The sequence below is a fragment of the Oryzias latipes genome, chromosome 9, assembly GCF_053564925.1.
Source record: "Oryzias latipes strain Hd-rR chromosome 9, Olatipes_Hd-rR_3.1".
Taxonomy (NCBI): Eukaryota; Metazoa; Chordata; class Actinopteri; order Beloniformes; family Adrianichthyidae; genus Oryzias; species Oryzias latipes.
Genome location: NC_136245.1, coordinates 1,804,570 through 1,828,265, shown reverse-complemented (window position 1 = coordinate 1,828,265; position 23,696 = coordinate 1,804,570). Strand labels below are relative to the sequence as shown.

The 23,696-nt window shown below is 44.0% G+C and overlaps 1 protein-coding gene across 1 annotated transcript; it reads left to right on the top strand.

Moving 5' to 3' along the window:
- Positions 1 to 446: 446 nt before the first annotated feature.
- On the top strand, positions 447 to 14,953 carry LOC101159273 (noelin). Its single transcript, XM_004072841.5, has 7 exons — positions 447 to 717; positions 865 to 1,172; positions 6,988 to 7,137; positions 7,246 to 7,401; positions 7,527 to 7,746; positions 8,656 to 8,762; positions 10,914 to 14,953. Exons 2-7 carry the CDS (start codon positions 1,116 to 1,118, stop codon positions 11,574 to 11,576), a joined length of 1,353 nt encoding a protein of 450 aa, XP_004072889.1. The 5' UTR covers positions 447 to 717; positions 865 to 1,115; the 3' UTR covers positions 11,577 to 14,953.
- The last annotated feature ends 8,743 nt before the right edge of the window (positions 14,954 to 23,696 follow it).

The following is a 23,696-nucleotide window of genomic DNA, read 5'->3' as shown; positions in this document are numbered from 1 at the left end:
TGGTAATTTAGTGTAGATGGCTTAAAACAAACCAAATTCAAAAAACGTCCAGAGCATCGGTCTAAAGAAGTCCTCCAGGCAGCTAAAGTCAAGGCAATCATCTGATTTCTCCTATGCAAAAACAAAAATGCATATTTAGACTTGCATGCATATCATACTTCCTCTCTTCTTCCTGATGAAAAATCTCAAAATCTGGACTTGTTCTCTGTCAGGAGAACAGAAATGCAAGATGTTTGACTTGAGCAGGAAGTAAAACTTCAACCAAAACCAGACTCTTAAATACACTTAGTGTTAGGTGAACCGTTATGGATGCTTGTTAAGTGAAACCTGGTGTGACTGTGATGGGAGGGGGGTGGTTTAATAAAACCAAGAGGACCATGACAACACCAAAACAACCTTTTGGAGGTGAGACATGTTTTCTGTCTGCAGCGTTCATCCCAGACTTCAGACGCCGCGGCGTTCAGCTAGCCGAGACATTGGAGCGACCTCCTGCAGCGCTGCAGCCCCCTGCCTCACGCAGCCGAGCATTCCTGCTCTGACAGCCCACAGAGGGCCGACAGCTGCCTGAAACGAAGCTGCAGGCTCCCTCCGCCGCTGCTGAAGCCAGAGCGCCTCAGAGGACCATCAAGCTCTCAGGTGTTTCTGCACAAACCCGACCAGAACCCAGCAGAGATTGGACTGAAGATGGGATCTTTTTACAACACCATGGATGAGCAGGTCTGGTCTTCAGGAGCATCAGTTCTGGGAGGGGGGGTTAAAAATAAACCGATATTTTCTGCCTGAAGCCAAATGGCTCCTCGTGAACACAGTAAGACCTGCTCAGCATCACTGACAGCTCCTCCTCCTCCTCCTCCTCCTTCACAGTCCTGCTCAGCAGCCAGGCTGTGACATCACACACACTGTGAGATGGAGGATTCTGTTTCCACTCGGCAGGTTTTTGGCGTTGCATCAGAGAAGAAGACGGCGAAGAAGAGGAGGAGGGGGAGGAGAGAGCAGAGCAGAGCGGCAGGCGGAGTGGAGCAGCAGATTAACAGATGAGCAGGGAACCTGATCACTAACTGGAGTGAAGCGATCGATAAGGGCGACAGGCGGCACGGCTGTCTTCAGGAGGACAGATGGAGAACGGGGAGAACCTGCTGAGTGTTTGTGTTCTGCTGCTGCTCATCACTCAGGTAAGCTTCCTCTCCATCCTCCACCCGTCGGATTTTCATGCCGCTCGTCGGTTCTGATCGACCCGCGGTCCTTCTGAAGGACCAGTGTCTGCGGATCAAACCCTGATCGGGTAGACGGGTTTCAACACTTTTAGCCTTTCTGCTGGGAAAAGATTAGAACTGATGATGTTTGAAAGCTGATTGTGTTTGTTCTTGTTAGAGACATTTTCTTTCCAGATTAAATCCGTTTTCAGATTTTAAAAAAAGCCTCCAGATGAAAACATCTCTGATAATAAAGCAGCAGGGCAGAGCACTGAGACTGAAGTCTGATCTGTGAACGAAGAAACAAAAACTAAAGCTTGGAAGAGCAGAGAAAGTTTCAGGAGAAACTTTGCACCAAAGTGCTGACTTCCACAGAGGTCAAAGGTCACCGTCTTGACATCTTCAAGCCTGTTTGTTGATTTTCATGCTCGGGGCTGAAAGCAGATTTTTTTTGGCCTCTCTCTCTCTCTCTCTGTGTCATGGTCTTGCAGTTGCCATGGCAACCGCATATGAAATGTGGATCATCACAGCCTGTGTGGGGCCGCATTTGGCACATGGCTGAGCTGTGTTGTGCAGACGTAGAGGTTCTCCATCATTTGTGGAGCTGAGGAGATGTGGTGCTGCGCTCTGTCGGCGCCAGATCTTCAGAGGCAGGAGTCTGAAGACCCTTCCAGCTTAACGAAAAACACATTTGTTACTTCAAAATGGCACAGACGGCTGCATGCAGGTCACCAACTCCAAACAGTCCTGGTGCAGAAATGCTGGAAGCTACAACCTGACAGCTTCTGTGAGGCTTCAGACCACTTCAGGATCATGGAAGCAGAGCAGCGCGTGGCTGCAGATCCACCTGGGAGGAAGGTTGACGACAGCTGCTGGCTGAAAGAGTGATGATGATGTCTTTGCTTTAAACGGCCTTTGGGGTTAAGAGATAAAGTCAACAACCGACTTTTGTATCGATTTGACATGACAAAACCAGATTTCAGCAGCTCTGCATCGCATCCTGCATGAACCAAACCTCACTGCTCCAGAGCTCCTCCCACAAAAAGTGTTTGTCCAGCAAGCCAGCCGTCATCCTCTCACTAACCGTTGGTGTGCGTGTGAGTAATCCAAATGTGATGAAAGAAGAGAAAGTGTGTAAGCAGAGCTAAAGAGGTTCTTCCTTCATCTGCTGAATGTGTCCTTCAGTCCTCAGAAAGACTGTTTCTGAAGTTTAGTTCAGCTTCTTCTGCTGCTGACGATTCCGCTCACAGGTCAACAAGCTCCCAGAAAAAGCCTTTTTCTGCACTTTCCATTCAGTGGAGGAAATAAATATTTGATCGTTTGCTGATTTTGTAGGTTTGCCCACCTAAAGAAACTGACAGTCTGTCATCCTGATGGTTCATCTGAACAGTGAGAGATAGAAAATCAAGAAATCCACTTTAAAGAATTGATTTACACTTTTTTTTGCATTTCATTGAAGAGAAAAGTATTTGATCCCCTAGAAACCATTAAGAGTTCAGGTTCATACAGACCAGTTAGACTCTCCTGATCAACCTGTCACCTGAAGACACCTGTTTGAACTGATCACCTGTAGAAAAGACACCTGTCCACAGAATCAGTCCATCAGTCAGACTCTCCAACATGAAAAGACTAAAGAGCTTCAGTGGATTTAAGGGAGAAGATTGTAGACCTGCACCAGACCAGAATGGACTACAAAACCATCAGCAAGAAGCTGGGGGTTACCATGACAACAGTTGGTGCAGCATGACCATCAGTCCAGCTGTAGGTCTGGGGCTCCAACCCAGATCTGACCTGGTGGGGTTTCCATGATCATGAGAACAGAGAGAAAGTTGATGATCTCAAAGCGGCTGAAACCACAGTCACCAAGAAAACCATCGGTGATACACTGCAGTGGTTGAACATCCTGCGGAGCTCACAAAGTCCCCCTGACTAAGAAAGCACATGTGCCTGAAGTTGGTCAATTCAATTCTATTCAATTTTATTTGTATAGCCCAAAATCACAACAACAGTCGTCTCGATGGGCTTCGAAGTAAAACATGAACTTAAAAGGATCATGAATACCAAGAGTTCAATAGAAAAATACTAAAATGAACTAACAAACTGACTAAGCTATACTGGCATCCCTGCCCTTAGACCCCCCTTCGCGGTAAGGAAAAACTCCCAAAAAAACCAGATTCCGGAAAAAACGAAGAAACCTCAGGGGTGTCCACATGAAGGAGGGATCCTCCCCCAGGACGTACAGGCGATTTACCAGAACTCAAAGAGAAGAATTAACTTATCTAAATCTACAACTACATATATAAAAGTCCAGCAGACGAGCTTCATCCAGCCGTGGTTGTGGGGACAGTCAACGGCGCGAGTCGAGCCGGAGACAGGATCCACAGCCAGGTGTAGGAGCAGGAGCAAAGGCGAGGTAAACGGTCAGGAACTGGAGCACGGATGAACCAACTGGAGTCTGGAAGCACTCCCACTCCCCAGGAGGGGAGAGGAAAAGAGGGACAATACATGAATCGCACTGCACCAAACAGAGGCATGGAGAACTAAATGATAAATTATGATCAAGAATAGAGGAGAGGAAGGGTAGAAGTAAAAAAAGGAAAGAGGACAGAACCCCAGTGCACCATAGTTACCCCAGCTTCAACTTCTAGCAGCCTTTTAAAAGAAATAGTTATTATTAAGTTTAATTTAAACAAATTAACATTAAGTTAAATAATCTCTGAATACTAACTAGTCTGACAATAAGCCTGTCCACAGAGGAATGTTTTCAGTCTAACTTTGAATGTAGAAACTGAGTCGGCCTCTCTTACATGAGCTGGGAGTTTATTCCATAAGACAGGGGCTTGGTGGCTAAACGCTCTACCTCCAACCGTACTTTGACTAATTCTAGGAACCACAAGCAGTCCTGCATTTTGCGAGCGAAGTGTTCTGATTGGATGGTAAGGGACTATGAGGTCCTTAATATAGGACGGGGCCATTCCATGTAAGGCCTTATAGGTTAACAGGAGGATCTTGAACTTGATTCTAGAATCAACTGGGATCCAGTGAAGTGAAACCAACACAGGAGTGATGTGATCTCTTCTGCTAGTTCCAGCTAACAATCTAGCTGCTGCGTTCTGAACAAGCTGGAGACTTCTTAAGGAACTCTTAGGACACGCAGGAACTCTTAGGACACGCGTGAAGTGAACAGCTTCATGATTTACAGAGTGATTGGGAGACGGTGCTGTGGTCAGATCAGACCAACATGGAGCTCTTTGGCATCAACTCAACCCTTCATGTTTGGAGGAAGAGAAATGCTGCCGATGACCCCAATAATACCATCCCCACTGTCGAGCACGGAGGTGGAAACATTATGGTTTGGAGGAGTTTTTCTGCACAGGGTTTTTCACCCTGAGGATGGGAGGATGGGCGGAGCCATCACCGTCAATAATCTCTTAGTCTCATTAAAGTCCGATCATCTTCTAAAGCGTTCCCAGTGGTCTTTGAATGATGATGATGCTGTTTTTAGCCAAAATCTAAAACATCTGTGTCATTTTCTTGGACATAGTTTCTGCAGAGCAGCAGGAGTTTTTTAGAATTTCACCTCTGACTCATAGGTGGGACCAACGTAGGGCCTTTGCCTACACTCTACCCTGCTAGCTTACAGCCCCTCACAACCCCAACCTCACATTAGTGGAGCAACAGAAATGATGGATCAATATCAGATCTATCCAGCCGTAAAGTTCTGATCCAGATTCCAGCTCAGACGAGGAAACCAAAGACGTTCATGGATCTGTGTGTCTGACAGTGGATGAATGCTAAAAGAAATACTCAGAAATGCAATTTTAAGTTTCATTTTCTCCATTTGTCCTTCATTGTGAGACAAATGCAACAAGATGTTCAAAACTCCAAAGAACCGGGTCATGGATGGGCCTTCCAACAGGATCATGACCCAAAACAACCAAGGAATGGCTGAAGACGAAGCATGTCAAGGTCATGGAGTGACAATGGGGTTCATTTCCTCCCCTGTAGGTCCATCACTGCAGATGTGTGACTGGAGAATACGTGTTTGAGACGTGGACAGAACTGATGGTTCTCCTCTGTCCCGGATCTTCATTTCCTTCCAGGCCCCCTGGTTTTTAAGAAAACTGCAGTTTACACTCTGCGTCTAGAATTGCATTAATAGATTTTCAGTAAATGTTTCTTTTTTGTTTCCCGTTTTTTTCAGTGACAGTTGTGGTTTCGTGTCTCATGAACACAGAGCAACTATGTCAGTCTCTTATTCCTTTCTGTATTTGTGTTTTGGTCCTGAAATACGTATATCCCTTCTGACTTGTTCCAAACAAAAAGAATGTTTACAAATTACAAATGCATAACTTTCTGAAATTCACAATAAGAAATGTAAAAATCTGAGAGAGAAAAGAAAAAGATAAAAAGGAGAGGGTTTAGGCCTCCCCCGCTGTTTTTAATATTAGATTCAGGTTCTGACTGTGTGCACAGAGGAAGGTAATAAACAGCTTGGAGCTGCTCTGGCGGTTTCACACGCAGAGGAATCGCGGTGTCAGATTGGAACGGATCTGCAGGTTCAGTTGTGCCAACATGTGAATGTGTGCCTGCAAGGCCAAAGGTCACAGATGCCTGCAGCAGCCACCAACCAGACTGTGGGCAGCACTTTCATTTTTATTGATCTAGCAGAGGCAATTGTAATGCATAAAAGTTAAGAGTACTGGTTGTTGTTTTATCAGTCACTTTTTAAATAAAGCAAAGTGTCAGGAGTTGGTCCACAATCAGTCAGCAGGACAAGCGTCGTTTTGTTTAAAGCCTAAATGGAATAAACAGAATTAAAGGATTAACATGTTTTTTAGAAAATAATGAACTGGGATTCTTTCTCCACAGAAAATATAATGTGGGCCCAACATAAGCAGAAAAAAACCATCCATACCAAGTCCTTACCACACAAAAAGTGGAGCAGGAAAGCAACTAAATGAACCGAATCTAGCCAATTTTAACCTATTCATCTATAACTTTAAATAAAAAAGGAGAGCAGAGACTTCAAATCTCCAACATAAACAAATGAATGTCAGTATTAGAAGACTCAGCATCTCAGCAGTGGTTCGCCTCAGTCTTCCTGATTGGTCACCTGCAGTCAAGCTCCAAACGTAAATAAAATGTTTTCCACTGAAACAAAATAAAGATGTGTGCACCCATTACAGATATCTTTATAAAAACGGTATCTTTTGATAAATATAAAAAACTAAAACCTAACTGGCGTTGTGAGTGGTTCATCCACAACAACACCTGTTACTTTGACTTTTACTGTGAGCTGGTTGGTCCACACCAGTTTCCTCTGACAGTTGGTTTGGGCACATCTAAAGGCAGTTTGTATTTCTTTCTTTTTTTAAACCGTTTTTCAATTAATGTTTGTGAAGGTTCTGGTTCATCCAGGTGATGCTGTACTGAAGTTGAGTTATGGCATCTGGACTTGGTGCATTCCCTTCTTTGAATGTTTTGTTACTCATCCAAGTAGCCTGACTCAGACTGATGAAGACTTGGATGAGGAGGGAGACATTTCAAGAAGAGAAGAGAAAGGGTCCAGATGCCACGAGTGACCTTCAGGATTGTCTTGATGAACCAAAACAAATGTTCTAGGATAGAAGAGGTGTGAATGTGAAACAGTGTTAGGTAAGCAGTGCCAGCATGTGAACATTAGACAGGAAAAAGGTGTGGGTCCTAAGACGTAGCTGTGAGGAACACCTTCCCCTTCACCCATTGATGTGTTGGCCTTCCTCATTGGCTCCTCATCCTCGCTCTCTAACAGGTGGGTCCCTCGACCCCTGAGGAGGGCTGGCAGGTGTACAGCTCGGCGCAGGACTCTGACGGCAGGTGTGTCTGCACGGTCGTGGCTCCTCAGCAGACCGTCTGCTCCAGAGATGCTCGAAGCAAACAGCTGCGGCAGCTGCTGGAGAAGGTACAAAACCCTTGTGACGCCTGACAAGTCACAAACACGCCGCCAAACACCCCTTTGCCTCGTCACTGTGTGGAATAGCTGACAGCGTGATGGTTTCTTGGTCTCCAGGTGCAGAACATGAGTCAGTCCATCGAAGCTCTGGACCAGCGGACTCAGAAGGACCTGCAGTTTGTGGAAAAAATGGAGGTCCAGCTAAAGGGTCTGGAAGAGAAATTCCAACAAGTGGAGGACGGACATGAGAGCAACAATGTCAGACAATTCAAGGTATGTCTCGCGTCCTGACCTCGTGTCTGCAGGGAGCCAATCAGCATCCGGGCGGCCCCAGCAGCCCACCAGCATGAAGACAATGTTTGAACTGGTCTGTTTTTCTTCCTTCTACCGACTGTCAGTTCATCAAAGCAAAGATGGAGGAGCTGCGTCCTCTCATCCCAGTTCTGGAGGCCTACAAAGCAGATGCTTTGCTGGTCCAAAGGTTCAAAGAGGAAGTGGCCAATGTGACAGAGCTCTTGGGACTGCTCCAGGAGCAGCTGGGGGGTCTGGACTACCAGGAGCTGCACGGGCGGGTGATGAACCTGGAGGATCGGTTGAGGGCCTGCATGCAGAGGCTGGGTGGGTAATGGCCACAGGGTCAACAAACAATTAAGACCACGCAATGAAAGATGGAAGACGATGCAGGCTAAATATTTGAAGCCTGAAAAGACCTTTAGTTTAATTCGTCAGAGCTTCACCTTAAGGCTGATTCCACGTATGAAATTCACTTTTACTTTGGAAAACAGATTAACCTAAAGCTAAAACAGGCAAAAAAGGAGATTTCTAAATGTAAAAGTAACATTTTGCAAGTTGTCCCACTTAAAGAGTAGAGGTTGGTCTGTAATATTCACCATAGAAACACTTGAAATGTAAAAGACAGAATCTAAAAACAAGAATCCAGGGAATCACTTTGTCTAATTGTCTACAAATTTATTATTATCAGAATCAGAATCAGAATCAGAAATACTTTATTGATCCCACACCTGGGAAATTTGTTTGTCACCATAGCAACTGACAGCAGAGGGAAAAAAAGACTTAGAATGAAATAGAAAAACAAGAACAAAGAAAATGTAGCATAAATGCAAACATCAAAGTAGTAGTATAATTTAAAAAGCTATTTACAGAACAGTGCAGGTAATTCAGTTCTTCACAGACCTTTTACTTCTTCTTTCAAACACTCCTTCCCTGTATTCATGGCACCTGTTTGAAATGGTCAACCCTCTGTAGTCAATGATTGAATTAAAACTATCATTCGGTATTAGTGTTTCTTTTAAATATGTTAAGTAAAGTTTGACCCGAAAGGATTGAATTTCGGTAATGTTTTTATAAGCTAAGAGCAACTTTTAATCGTTCTCACCTGTCCCGTTTTTTTAAGAAACAGTTGGTTCTGTGTTTACCTTCAATGACTGAGAGCCATGGGAGCCGCATCAGTCAAGTGAAGGTAGAGCAGCTCCAGCTCACCTCACTGCCCCTGTGTGTGTTCCTCAGCCTGTGGGAAGCTGACGGGAATCTCTGAGCCCGTCACCATCAAGACTTCTGGGTCCAGGTTTGGATCGTGGATGACTGACCCACTGTCGCCAGCCGGAGACACCAGGGTGAGTGTCGTCAGTGTTAAATGCTGCTGCAGTTCTTTAAGTGACCACCTGAGTGTGGGTTTAGAAGGTCGCCGTCAGCCGAGTCCCATGTTTAACAGTCCAACTTTGGACCACAAAGGTTTTTAGAACGCAGTGTAAAAACGTCTTTACTGCTCAATTATCTATTGAGGACACCTGGGGGTGGGGGTCGCTCTACTGTTTTGATTTTTTTGCAGCTTTTGCATCATCTGACTGTTTTTTGATTGGCAGGTGGGTGGACCCAAGGTTTGATAAAACTACTTACTTTGTTTTGTTCTGCCCATTGACTATATAGGAAACTGGACCGAGTGATTGTGACGTTGTGCACACAGAAAACGGTTTACCTCCGGTTCCAACATGGCGGTTGGATGGCATCAGTAAGCAGCGATTGTCCGAGATAGTCTAACTCTCGTTTCTATGGTAACCACTCTTTCAAATCAGGAGTGAGACACCCCTTCCACTAGGAGAGAATCTGTCAATCAAATGTTTTGAACATTTGACACAAGACCAGATACTTTTTTTGAGGCATCTGATTGGTCAGTTTATAACTTGAATAACCTAAACTACAGAAGGAATATGAAAAAAAAGAGGATTATCAAGAACGTGTTTCTGTTTGGAAAGCCGGGGGGGCGGGTCACTCAGTCCACTTCTCTTACAATCAACCAGTCACTAACAGACCCTGTTGAGGTGGGCGGAGCAAACACCTTAAAACATGGCAGTTCACGTCAGCCATCATTATAGCTGTTCAGACTCCTCTAGGTGACATCGACGTATATCAGTCTAGTTTTTACAGGTCAAAGTGTGCGAATTTGTGAACCTCATGTAAACAAGGTCGATGTCAAGTGAGTGGCTCAGTCATTGATTGTATAAGAGAACTGGATTGAGTGACTCCGCCCCCGGCTTTCCAAACAGGAATTACCTGCTGCAAGAAGGCAAAATCCCAAAGACTTCTACAGAGAAATAAACAGCTGTTAGTCATTCTATGGGTTAGAAGAATCTTTTTAGAGATGTTCTTCGTAATCCTCAAGTTTTGTCACAAGATATTCAAGTTATAAACTGACCAATCAGATGCCTCAGTAAAACCATGTGGTGCCCTCAAACCTTTAATTGACAGATTCTACTGAACCAATGTCAGTAGAAGGGGTGTGGACTTCCAACAAAGTCACTCCTGATTGGTGATTGTTGTTGCTGCTCAGTCCGCTGTCTGAGCTACTATGCCGGCGGTGTTGGCCTGATATCCTGGAATGGTCGACGCGTTACTCGGTTTAGCGCTGTTTCTTCGTAAAATAATTCACGGCTCTTTCGATTGTTGCAAAAAGGGCTTAAATTAATTAATTTATCTCTGTACTGAGGATCATCACTTACAACCACATTCATTTTCACTTCGTGGCCACAGTCGAAAACCATTTGCCCCTTCAGACCAACGCTCCTCGGATTTGATTACTGGTTGCACCTGTACTTAACAAGTCAAATCCCGCAACAGCGACACTCACAGGACAAGCAATATGTGCACAGTTTGGCTCCTACAGTGATCGTAGCTGCCATAAAACATTGATTCAGACCATTCGGACCAATCACTGCTTAATAACCTTACCTCGCTCCAAAGAGCGGCGTCTATATCATGGAAAAATGGCAACTTAATTGTCTTCATTCTGCCAGAAGTAACCATTTTCTATTGGTGAGATCATACTCACTCCGTCCAGTTCTCTTACGGAGAACACAGTCGATGGACTCAATATAAACTGATATGTGCGTGCAAGCATACACTGTAAAATATTTGCCCAGTATGCAGAAATCTGTTATAGCATAAGTTCTGTCTCCAGTCCAGTTGAGTTCCCTGTTGAGACACTGCAGGAAGAAATAGTCTGGTTTTGGGGGGTGAGGGTGAGGGGTGTGTGGGGTCAGAGCAGCCAGTAAAAATCAGATGTTCCTGTTGTTTTCTGTTTCTCATAAACAAAAAAACAACATTGTGGTCACCTCCTCTCTATATGGACGCAAAAGTTCCAAGACAGTAAGGATTATTCTGGTAGAGAAGAATTACAGAGATCAGTCTGTTGAAAAAGAGAACCAGAACCAGAACCAGAACCACGCTCTTACAGCCGGAAATAAAAGGTTTGGATTCTTCTGTTCCAGGTGTGGTACATGGATGGTTACCACAACAACCGCTTTGTAAGGGAGTACCAGTCCATGTACGACTTCATGATGACGGATAACTTCACCTCTCACCGCCTGCCTCACCCCTGGTCTGGAACCGGTCAAGTGGTTTACAATGGGTCCATTTACTACAACAAGTTTCAGAGCCACACCATCATCAAGTTTGACTTCAGCACGTCGCTCATCAGCCGCACCCGACAGCTGGACTTTGCCGGTTACAACAACATGTACCATTACTCTTGGGGAGGGCATTCTGACATCGACCTCATGGTGGATGAGGGTGGGCTCTGGGCCGTGTATGCAACCAATCAAAATGCTGGCAACATTGTCCTCAGCCAGCTTAACCCCAACACATTACAGATTATCCGCAGCTGGACCACCAACCACCCCAAACGCAGTGCCGGCGAGTCCTTCATGATCTGTGGAACTTTGTACGTCACTAACGGATACTCTGGTGGAACCAAAGTGTACTACGCCTACTCCACCAACTCCTCCACCTACGAGTACATTGATATTCCTCTCACCAATAAGTATAGCCACCTTTCCATGCTTGACTACAACCCCAGAGACAGGGCTCTTTACGCTTGGAACAATGGCCACCAAGTCCTTTATAATGTCACGCTTTATCATATAATCCAGTAAGGTGTAAAACCAGTGCAGCTCTTCACAGCGGCACTGCTCTAAACCTGAAATGATTGGAATTTAAGACCCCTCCCAAGGATTCTGGGACATAGCCTTCACCCGTTAATGGAGAGAGCAAACCAATCAGGTCAACCCGTGTGCTTCCAGGAGCGAGGGAGGTTAGTGTTAGGGTTCGGTCCAGAACTTCACCGCAGGCATGATCTGCTAGTTTAACCCTTTAACACAGGACGTTCTCGTGACCATCGTGACGCTTCAAACATGTACACATTTAACGTTATTCCAGTGGATTCTGAAGCAGAGAAAAGCAACTTTGCATGGATGTGCAACACTGTGTTGCATGTCGGCTCCAAGCCAATTTAAAAAGCTGCTTCTCTTCGCCTCAGAATCAGCTGATTCACGTTGATGGCGTGAACGGTCAAGGAGTGGCGGTATGTTGTTAAAGTGTTAATTGAACCAGTCGTCCAAAAGTTTCTGAGTCAGCCCTCTTGTAAATGTGGACATTTTCAGCACACTGCAGAAATGTTTGCAGACTCTCACATTCATGAGTGCAATAGTACGAACGCACAATCAGACATGAGCCCGACAATGGAAATGAGTATAGCATGCCCCCCATGCAGACGACTGCTACACTTGTATTAAAGGAAGGCAGGGATTTCTCTGCAAATGGAGGAAGCTAGTGCTAATGCTAACCTACTGCTTCTTGATCTGGATCAAATCAAAGACCTCTCTCGGTCCTGGAACGCCACACTGAGTGCTGGACTGTTAACTTCCTGTGTGACTGCCTACTTCTACGAAACGAATGTGAGGTTTATTTCTAAGCACCTGCAGAGATCTTTGTCACAAATACCTGAAACACCTGCAACCAGACGGTCTCGCAGACGGAGGCAGAACCCTAAACTTTTTATGATATATTTTGTCAGTGGGTGTTTTTTATCACCTTACAAAAGGTAGTATTTACTCTGACCTACATATGATAGCAATGTCTTTTCTTACTGTTGTGTATCGAGTAGCAATACAGACTGTTTTTCTCTTTTACAGTAGATTAAGCAATCAGCCTGAGACTCTTCCCTCCATCTTTTTTCCCCCAAAATATCACCACACAGCTTTCTGATTAATTTGTCCCATTTGTTGCTGCTACTAAACACCAACTGGGTTTCTTATTCTGATGAGAAACTTGAGAAGGGTTTGTCATACTTAACCCTCCTTCCAGCTTCCCTCCCTTAAAGGATCACGTTCGTTGGAGATCCAAAGCTTCCTCGACGTCTCAGGTCGGAAAGTGGCGAGTCTTTCACTCCGGTGGGCCTCTGAAGCCCTCCGTCTTCAGGTCAGGCCTCCCTCAGCCACCATCAGAGTTTACTGGCTGTGCTGTTGTTTGAGCTTGCATGTAATCATTATTGTGCTGTACGATGAATTCAGTATTGATGTGTGTGCCAACACGCCGATATGGAAACGCTCTGACATGACTCGCAGCCTGTTCTGGTGACAGAATCTTCTGAACTTTAAGGCTCTTTGTCATTCGTGGTACTTATGTTGCAGCATAGCTTCACTCAGATCACAGGTTTATGTAAATGGTATGTGACTGTGACTATAAGACCACAATAATACACGAGTGTGTGCAAACAAAGTAAAAAAAAGTACAAATGTTTGTACTTTGTAGACAGATTTGTAATGTGTTAGATGTGTTTTCTTTCAGACATTCATACCTTAAGCTTTAGTTTGAAGTAAATGAGTATTATATGTTGTTGCTGACAGGAGGAGTTTCCTTATGAACAGACTGCACACGGTACCTTCACCTTTACCGTGTCACAGCTACTACGTACATTTTGTGCATATTGATGAAAACTGGTCAGACATGGATTTACGTGGAAAAAGTGAGAAAATTTGTGGTCGTTATGTGAAATTTTCACAGATGTATCAGGAATGAACCACGTTAACCTGTAGAAGAAGTAGGAATAAACCACGCAAAGAACACGTAAACCAACGTAGAACATGAACCGTGTGATTATTGTGCTGTTTATCAGAAATTCATTAGTGATTCGTGCATCAATTACTTAATTTTGGCATATGTGCGCCGTATACGTGATCTAAAAGTTATACATTGGTGGTTCATGCGTGAAAAGTCTGTTAGACAAACGTAGAACGATCCTGGAAAGACACAAATTTGTATACGCATCTCGCAAAACTCACGCACAATTGAAGACCTCATAATTGCGTATAAACTACGTAAAATATGCGTAAACTGCGTCATTTTCAACCGACCAAAAATCCTGAACAGCTCAAACTTGAATTCACGTATAGAGCCATCGGCTGAAACCCTCAACGGACATCTGAGCACATTGACAAATGCAAGAAACGCTTATGAATTACATATGTCACGCATGGATCCCGAAAGACGGAAATTTAACACGTGGAAAATGTACAGAATGTAGGTAGTGGCTGTGTGACACCGCCTTCTCCTTTTTATTTTTAGGTTTGGGGTTTAAAAACAAAAATGTATATTCTCATTGGAGACCAACACTGACGATCAAGAAAGTGTGACTCTAGTTCAGATTCATCCAGATAGAACTTGAAAAACAAGAAACACCCAAAGAGCTTCAGCAGACTCCACAGGATGACAGTAAAAAACAAAAAATCAATGTAAAAGACGAGATGTTAATATAAACGGATGGAAGCAACACAGAAAACGCAAACTAATAGACACTCATCATGTTAAAACAAAAAGATCAAAAGAAAAGCTTCAGTCATCAGAACGATCACACAACTGTCCTTCATGAAATGAATCACCTCATTTTTGAAACAACATGAGTGATGTTAGAGTTCATAACGATAAAAGCCAAGAAATAATAACCTGCAATAATTTTTACTCACATAACCAAATACTTTTTTAGTCATTTTAAAATCTGTCTTAAAAAGTGTTTTTACTGCATTTCTTTGAGATTTATGAAAAAAAGCCAGTAGAATTGGTCAATCCAGCCCTGCTTACACTCACACCCATGTACATATACACACAAGCACAAACTCACACACATAATATCTTTTACATCAAATCTCCATCTTTGCACTGGTAGTAATGAGATAAACAGAAGAATGGTTTGATTCTACAGCTTGAATGTAAAGTGTCTAGAGTTCATCAGCACAAAGTTGTGCATCAATACAGGAGTGTTTATTCGTTTTTCTTTCTTCTGTGGTCGTTCAGGAGACCTACAGCTTCCCTGTTAGTCAGGACGAGACAGCCTGACCTGTAGAGGAGGTGGTAACGTGGTGGAGCTCTGGTGCTGCCAGGTGACTGTGCAGCAGCGGCTTTGTGGTTGTGGGGTTGCCTACGATTCTGGAATTTGTATTAGAGAATTAATAAAGCTGTGCGGCTGTTGCTGGAACCTGAAGTCTTTCCTTCATTACTCTTCATAAGGAACCGTTTGGTTCTGCTGTCTGCAGTGTAACATCATCAGGATTTTATTCTTCAACTTTCATCAAATATAAATGTTTATAACTTTAGTTACCAACACTGTTTAATTGTTTTCTTCAAGCTGACATGACTTTAGACCCTCTCTTCCATTCAAAGCCCAGTCCATCATGAAAGGAGGGATGAACACTTCAGACCAACAGAAAAATGGCTAAAGCCAGTGAATCTTTGTCTGAACAGCGTTTATCTTTTCCCAGCCTGTCTTATTTCTAATACAAAAAGACAAAGTTATTCAAAAACGAAATCCCAATTGAATCGGTTAGTTCAAAAGTGGCCCAAGTCCACAATTTTTCAAAATAGAGATATTATATGCTCTATGGTCTTCAAGGGGAAAAGCTATCTGATCATGTGCAAAAAAGTCCCCAGTCTGTTTTAATGCATTGCCTATGCTTGACATTTAAAATGCATTAAGTGCTAAATTCCTGGACTTGGGCCTCTCTTGCATGGATTTAGCTTTATCCCATAGATCAGTGTTTTTCAACCTTTTCTGAGCTACGGCACACTTTAACCTTAAAAAAAATCCCGCGGCACACCAGCATCCAAAAAAAAAAGGAGAAACTCATGGTCTGTATTGATCTACAGCCCCTCCACAATCTCACATGCATTTTTGAGATAATTGTGTCAGAAAAAGCTGGAAACTGCAGCTGTTTGCTTTTCTAAAAAATGCAATAAAAGTTAAGTTAGAAGATTTAAAAACAGATTGATGTGTGTTCGTTGTCTCAAGACGTTTAACAACAGATCTCCTTGTGCGCTGTCAATCTCATGACCCAATGCATCATGGGAGATGTAGTGCATAAAACGGCTGGAGATCGGTTTTCGGAGCTTCATTGTTTTGTTCACTTGTTCCACGGTCTGATACCGGATTCTGTGGAAAGCTACACCGCTAAAGACGAGCTTTAGCTGGTATTTTTGTTAGAACTGAGCGACTTTACGAGCTAAATCGGGACAAGGAAGTGAAGACTTTAACCACTTCTGATTGGTCAGACTGATGACATGTGATTAAGCTCCCCAAGAATGATTGGTGGAGACAGTTAAAGGGACGGGACTTTTCCAAAATACAGCCGAAGCTGCAGCTGAATCGCGGTACTGTACAGTCATTCTTATCAAAATGTCTTTAATAAAATAAAATAAACGCAAAGAAAATGTATTTTACATCTTTCATATTCCTAACTCCTCAGTGTTTTATCAGGGCCTGTTTGGATGAACAGAGAGCTGAAATCCTGGAGATGGGAAATGTTTTTAGATCAGTTAATGAGGGCAATTTCCCACGGCACACTAGTGTGCCGCGGCACACTGGTTGAAAAACACTGCCATAGATGACAGCACTAGTTATCCAATATGGCAGCACCTCTGTTTAATTCAAGAAGGGCCCAAGTCCAGAGACTTTAGTTTGCTAGTCCTCTGAAATGTTAAAAGTGAGGTGCTTCATATTATAGCATTTGTAAGCAATGAACTGGTGCTAAATCTGGGTAAAGTATTAATCATTTGGTGTAGCCTCCCTTTAAGCTATGCCATTAAAATCATTTCCTGGAAAAACAAACCTCTTGGACTTGGGCCCCTTTTGAACTAACCGATTCAATTTTGTATTGCTGTCTTGGGATAAGTGAAGCATTCAACCCATAATGCTTCACATAATGCTATAATGCTTTATAGCATTCAACCCTTTCTCTTTGTTTGTCTCTTTGTGGGTTGAATGCTATATTGTTTTCCTGCCAGGGTTCATGGTTCACCGCGGTTCATACTCGGCTGCAGGTAGTTTTCTGTTAACCCTGGTGCTATCTAGATGTCTAGATGACCCCACTAGACAGAGCTCTGAACCTTTTTTCTTCAATGATTTGTGATCTTCACTGGTGTCCATGGATTACATGAAATCTTTCCACCTTTATCCTCCTTTGTCATGGTAGGGAGAACATGTCAATGTAAGGGTGGGGTCATTTTGACCCCACAAGATAGCACAAGGGATAATGCTGTGATTTCAGTGTGTGGTTAGAAAAGCAGAGTCACACGTGTTTTTCTTGTTAAAACAACAGAATTATCATTATATTAAGAAATCTGTTGGTAGTTTCTATTTGGCTGAAAAGTCAGCAAGTCTGACATCCAAAACAACAAAGCCTGAGTTTGATTGGTTCATGAGCTCATTGCCAGGATTCTTTCATGTCATTTCAGTTACGCTTCCTTGGTTCTCGTCACGTCTGTTTCCCCACCCCAGGTTTTATGTTGTTGATTATCCACAGCTGTTTATTTTTAGTTTAATGATCCTCAGTGAATTTAAGTGTCTGAATTTCAGTTCAATCTGGTCAAATCATATGCGTTGTCACCATTATTGTCTCTTTCACTGTTTGTTCTTGTTTTGGTTTATGCATAAATGTTTTTTTTCACATTTTTTAATTTTTATTTCTGGAACATTTTTATTTCGGTCAAAATATAAATATGTATAAAGAACAGAGGAAAGCTGTGGTGGATGTGGCAACACCAAGTAATGTTGACATCAGGAAACGGGAGAATGTGAGGGAGTCAGGAAAGAAGTGGAGAAGGCCTGGAGGGAGGCGGTGACAGTGGCGTCTGCAGTGATTGGTGCGTTCGGGGCAGTAACCTCTAAAACTGGAGGAGTGGCTACAGGGGAACTCTGGAAAAATCTCAGTCCAGAAAAGCTCAGTACAATGAACAGCTAAAACGTTGAAACTGGACACCTCTGATGCCCGATTCGCGTTTGGTGTCAACCATTCTCTGTATGTGAGAACTGGACTGAGTGAGTGTAATGTCACCCATAGAAAACGGTTTACTTCCGGCTTCAGCCAAACAAAGTCAACTCAGTTGCCATTTTCCGCGATACGAACGCTGCCATTTGCACCCAGACGAGGTAAATAAACCGTGATTGGTGCAAGTCAGTCTAAATCAATGTTTCTATGGCAACTACTGTCGCCAATCAGGAGTGACACACCCCTTTGACTGTAAGCGGCTCAGGAGAATGTGTCAAGATGGGGGCCAGCGGGCACGACATGCTTTTACTGACGAATCAGTACAATCTGACTGATTGGTCAGTTTATAACTTGAATTACAGAAAAAATATCATGAAAAAAACGAGGACTGCTTCTGTCATCTTCTGTGCTTCCTCCTGGCATCAATTTTTGTTTGATATGTTGACGTTTGTCTGAATATGAATATTGACGAAAAACAAAACAAAAACGTCACCCATAAAAAAATGCCCCCCTTCCGGTTCCTACCACTTGATTTCAATTCAGTCACTAGACGTCCACAGTAAGCCGTCTACATTTCTATGGGAACCACTCTCTCCAATCAGGAAGTGAACACGTTAGAAGGCCACACCCTTCCACTGAGGATGGCTCTGAAGAATCTGTCAATCAAATGTTTGACATGAAGGACTTTTACTGAGGCACCTGATTGGTCAGTTCATACCTTGAATAATTAGCGCTTCAGCAAAAATATCATGAAATAATTGGATTATCAGGAAGTTGTTAGAAAAGGTACCAGATCCAGAACAGTTATTCTGATCAGTAGAATGACTGAGTAACAGCTGTCTGTTTCTCTATGGATTTTGGCTTCTTGGAGCCAGCAGGTACTTCCTGTTTTGAACGCCAGAGGAGCAGAGTCACTGACGCTACGTCCGAATTCCCACCCCAACCCTTAACTACTGAAAAACAAAACAGTGTAGTGCCCTGAATTTTAAAAGCAATTTGGACACCATGCTCACTACGTTTTTTTGTTGTTTTTTAAAGCGGCGGATATGACGTCATGTCTTCTGAGTCCACTGTCTTCTGAAGATGAATATGTTGATGGTTTATTAAAAAAAATTAAATACATTTTTTGGCAAAATTTGTTCTGACGCAATGCATTGTGGTCTACATTCGCCGATCTATTTGGACAGCACTACAAAATGGCGAACACTCTAAAGAGTGCACTCTATAGTGCGTAGGGAAAGAATTCAGACATAACCCTTGTCTTCTTGAAGCTAGCAGGTTGTAATGTTTGGTGAATCAAGCTATTGCTTTGTGATGTCCCTGCCGCTGTCCGTAGTTCTGATTTACGACTGTCGCAAAGCAGTATATAAAAGTACGTCATCTGAACGGCTCCCTCGTCTCGTGAATGTTTCTTATAAACCTTACCAGCAGGAATTAAGATACATTACATGGTGTCAGAAAGCTGTCAAGAACAGTAAGAAACCTACGCAGCCATGACTATGCAGTTTGACCACCCAAGAATAGACTGGGAAGCGGCGGATTTATTCCAAGAGTTTGAAAGGTTTAGCAGCCACGTTAGCTTCGTGTTCGCGGGTCCTCTGTCCGCGCAAGAGCCCAAACAGAAGGCGGGCTGGCTTGGAACGTGGCTTGGCGAGCAAGGGAGAGAAATCTACAAAACGCTCCAGTGGGCTGACGGTGAAAAGGATGATCCAGTTAAAGTCCTGGACAAATTTGCAGCCTACGTAAGACCTCGGAAAAACAAGAGGATCGCGAGGCATCGCTTCAAGCAGAGGAAACAAGGAGCAACGGAGACATTCGACCGTTTTGTGAAAGACTTGAAACTTCTATTGCTGGATTGTGAGTATCGTGACCCAGATGACATGCTCGTGGATGCCATCATTGCTGGTGTGAGGGAAAAACGTGTCCAGGAAAGACTTTTGGACAAAGGTGAGGAGCTGACACTAGCTAAAGCTATAGAAATCCCTCAACAGTTTGAAATGTCACAAACACAGATGAGAATTGTGAGAGAGGAGGACACACAGGTGTCAGCAGTGTCAAGCAAACCAAGATTTGATTCACAAAATAAAAAGGCTCACACTCAGTGGCAGCAAAATCCCACACAACCAAGGCAAAATGTGCAAGGTAAAGCAAAAATGTGTTCCAAATGTGGGAAAGACCCCAAACACAAGTGGAGTAAAGGTGTATGTCCAGCTAAAGGATCAATCTGCTCATGCTGTAATAAGCCAAACCACTGGGCATCAGTTTGCCACAGTCGCATGGTGAGTGCTTTAAATGTGGAGTCAACTAATGACGAGTGTGAGGAGGAAATACTGGACATCGACCTCACTACAGATGCAGTTCCCATAGCAACATTAGTGGAAGATAAGTGGTTAATGGACACTGACATCCTGTCTAAAAAGGTGCAGTTCAGGATCGACACTGGTGCAAGATGTAACACGCTCACTCTAAACTGTTACCAATCCCTAAACCACAAAGGTGAGCTTAAAACGTCTAAAAGAGTGCTCAAAACCTACTCCAACCACAAAATAAAACCAATTGCATCAGTTGACCTCCCGCTAAAATACAAAGCACACAAGGCCAAAGCAGAGTTTGAAATAGTTGACATTGCACAAGAAAATGTGTTGAGCGGCACAACAGCAGAGGCACTGGGCTTTATCATGAGACTACACACTCTACAAGATGCTGCTTCAAACAAAGCAGGCGAAGTTGGAAATGAAGCTACAACGCCAGAGACACCTGTCGGGCTTGAGAACTTCCCAGAACTGACTCATACTACAGGAACACTACCAGGTAAATACACAATAAAAATTGATCCAGATGCCAAGCCTGTTATACATCCTGTGCGCCGACAGCCTGTTGCACTCAGAGCTAAGATAGTGAAAAAACTGCATGAAATGGTGCAAGATGGCTATATCACAAAGGTTGACCAACCAACCGACTGGGTGAGCTCTATGGTAGTAGTCCAAAACAAAGACAAGCTTAGAATCTGCATCGATCCAAGCAACCTGAACAATGCTATAAAGCGAGAGCATTGTCCCATGCGCACAATAGAGGAAGTTGTGTCGACAATGCCCAATGCCAAGGTCTTCTCGGTCCTAGATGCAAAATCAGGCTTTCTCCAGATTGAGCTAGATGACCCATCGTCGTTCCTAACAACCTTCAACACACCCATTGGAAGATTCAGATGGTTGAGACTACCATTTGGTATCAAATGCGCTCCTGAAATATTCCAGCGCATTATGGATCAAATGCTAGAGGGCATTGGTGGAGCCACAAGTGTGATGGATGACATCCTCATAGCAGCGCCAACCCTAGCAGAACACAACAAAATTCTAAAGCAGGTTGTGCAGCGAGCCACGACTTATAATTTGAGGTTAAACTTCAATAAATGCCACATTCGTCAGTCAGCTGTGCCTTATGTGGGACACTTAATAACAGCTGATGGGCTAAAACCAGACCCAGTGAAAACTGAAGCTGTTAGGTGTATGCCGCCCCCTACAGACAAGGAAGGTGTCCGACGGTTCCTGGGTTTTGTGACATATCTGTCTAAATTTATTCCGAACCTCAGCGAAATCGACGCACCACTAAGGCAGCTTACAAAAAGAGATGTGGAATTCATGTGGCAGCCAGCACAGCAACAAGCCTTTGAGAAGCTCAAGGATGTTTGCACGAACCCCCCTGTACTGAAGTTCTTCGATGTGTCAAAACCTGTGGAAATATACTGTGATGCAAGCAGCACCGGACTGGGAGCTGTGCTGATACAGGACGACAGACCAGTAGCCTTTTCATCACGGTCAATGACAGATGCAGAGACGCGTTATGCGCAGATTGAAAAGGAGATGCTCTCCATTGTCCATGCCTGCACCAAGTTTCACCACTATATTTTTGGAAAACATGTCACAGTATTTAACGACCACAAGCCACTCGAGGACATCTACAAAAAGCCGCTGCTGTCCACACCACTGCGTATCCAAAGAATGCGCTTGCGACTTCAGTGGTATGACATCACAGTCAGGTACAGGAGAGGCAAAGATATGGAACTGCCAGACACGCTGTCTCGAGCTCAATTGTCAGACAAAACACCAGAGGCAGGAGGTCTAGAGTGTGTCTCCATGATCAACTTTCTGTCTGTGAGTGAAGAGAAATACACCGAGCTGCAGACACGAACTAACAATGAACTGAGTCTGCTCCAACAGGTCATTCAGCATGGCTGGCCGGAACACAGAAGAGAGGTGCCGACCCCTGTGCAGCCATACTGGGACTCAAGAAGTCAACTAGTGGTAACAGATGGCATTGTCTACAAAGGTATGCGTATTGTTGTTCCCCCCACCATGCAAACAGACATGCTTCGCCTCATACATCAGTCCCACTTGGGAATGGTGAAAAGCAAACAGCGTGCACGCGAAGTGTTATACTGGCCAGGTATGAGCGCCGAGATTGAAAACATGATCAGAAGCTGCCCAAAGTGTGCTGAAGTGCAAAACCGACTCCCCAAACTTCCTCTAATGCCAACAGAAACACCGGAACTTCCTTTTGAAGTAGTTGGCTCCGATCTGTTTGAGTTTGAGGATAAGCATTACATCGTACTTGTGGATTATTATTCAAAATTCATTGAAGCAGACAAGCTGAAAGATCAGCGCAGCAGCACTACTATTGAGGCACTAAAAACTCAGTTCAGCAGGCATGGCATCCCTGCCATCCTAAGAACAGATAATGGTCCACAGTATACATCAGCAGAGTTCAAGGAATTTTGCCAAAGCTATGGAATCCAGCACAAAACATCATCGCCACACACTCCACACTCTAATGGTGAGGCGGAAAGGGCAGTACAAACTGTTAAAAGACTGTGGAGCAAAGCAAAAGACAAATATCTCGCATTATTGGACTACCGCACAACACCACTCGAGTCTGTAGGACTGTCACCTGCTCAGCTGCTAATGGGCAGGAGACCTCGCAACAACTTACCTACAGCCAGAGCACTGCTCAAACCCACATCCTATGATTCCAATAAAGTGAAATGGTTACTAGACAAGACAAAACATATCCAGAAGCATTACCACGACAGAAGAGCGGTCAGCACCAAGCCAGAGTTACAACCCGGAGATGAGGTCAGGATGGCGCCACACCCTGGAAACCAAAAATGGTCCCCAGCAGTGGTCGTCCGACCACACAGTGCTCCACGCTCCTACATTGTGGACAGTGAGGGCAAGCTGTTCCGTCGAACCAGACAGCATCTCCGCACGAGCACAGCTGCTGCCAATATATCGCGCCATACCATGCCCAACGAGGAGCCCTGGTGTGAACCTGCAGGGACGCCAGAAGCTAAGGAGGAGCAGTGTGCAGTGGCACCCTCAGAGCTACCATCTCAACCTTCAGTGGTTCCCCAGTGTTCTACATCACAAAGGAGCGAACCATATCGCACCAGACGTGGCAGAGCTGTAAAGCCACCTGATAGACTAGACTTGTAATCCGGCTACATCCAGTGCCAGATAGTATTCAGGGACAGACGTGACGCAGACGTCTGATGGAAGTGAAGTGCTGGTAACCTCTCCTTCCTAGATTAGTTCATAAATGCTGGAAAGCTTGTTTATGATTATTATTTATGTTTTGTTGGGTTATTTCAGAACATTTGAGCTCCATGTTAGAGCACCAGGACAGCCTTTAGTTTGTTATTGTTGATAATCGTATTTATGTTTTTTTTTTATAACTGAGAAAAGGGGATGTAATGTTTGGTGAATCAAGCTATTGCTTTGTAATGTCCCTGCCGCTGTCCGTAGTTCTGATTTACGACTGTCGCAAAGCAGTATATAAAAGTACGTCATCTGAACGGCTCCCTCGTCTCGTGAATGTTTCTTATAAACCTTACCAGCAGGAATTAAGATACATTACACAGGTACTTCCTGTTTTGGTACCAGAAGGGCGGAGTCACTCAGTCCA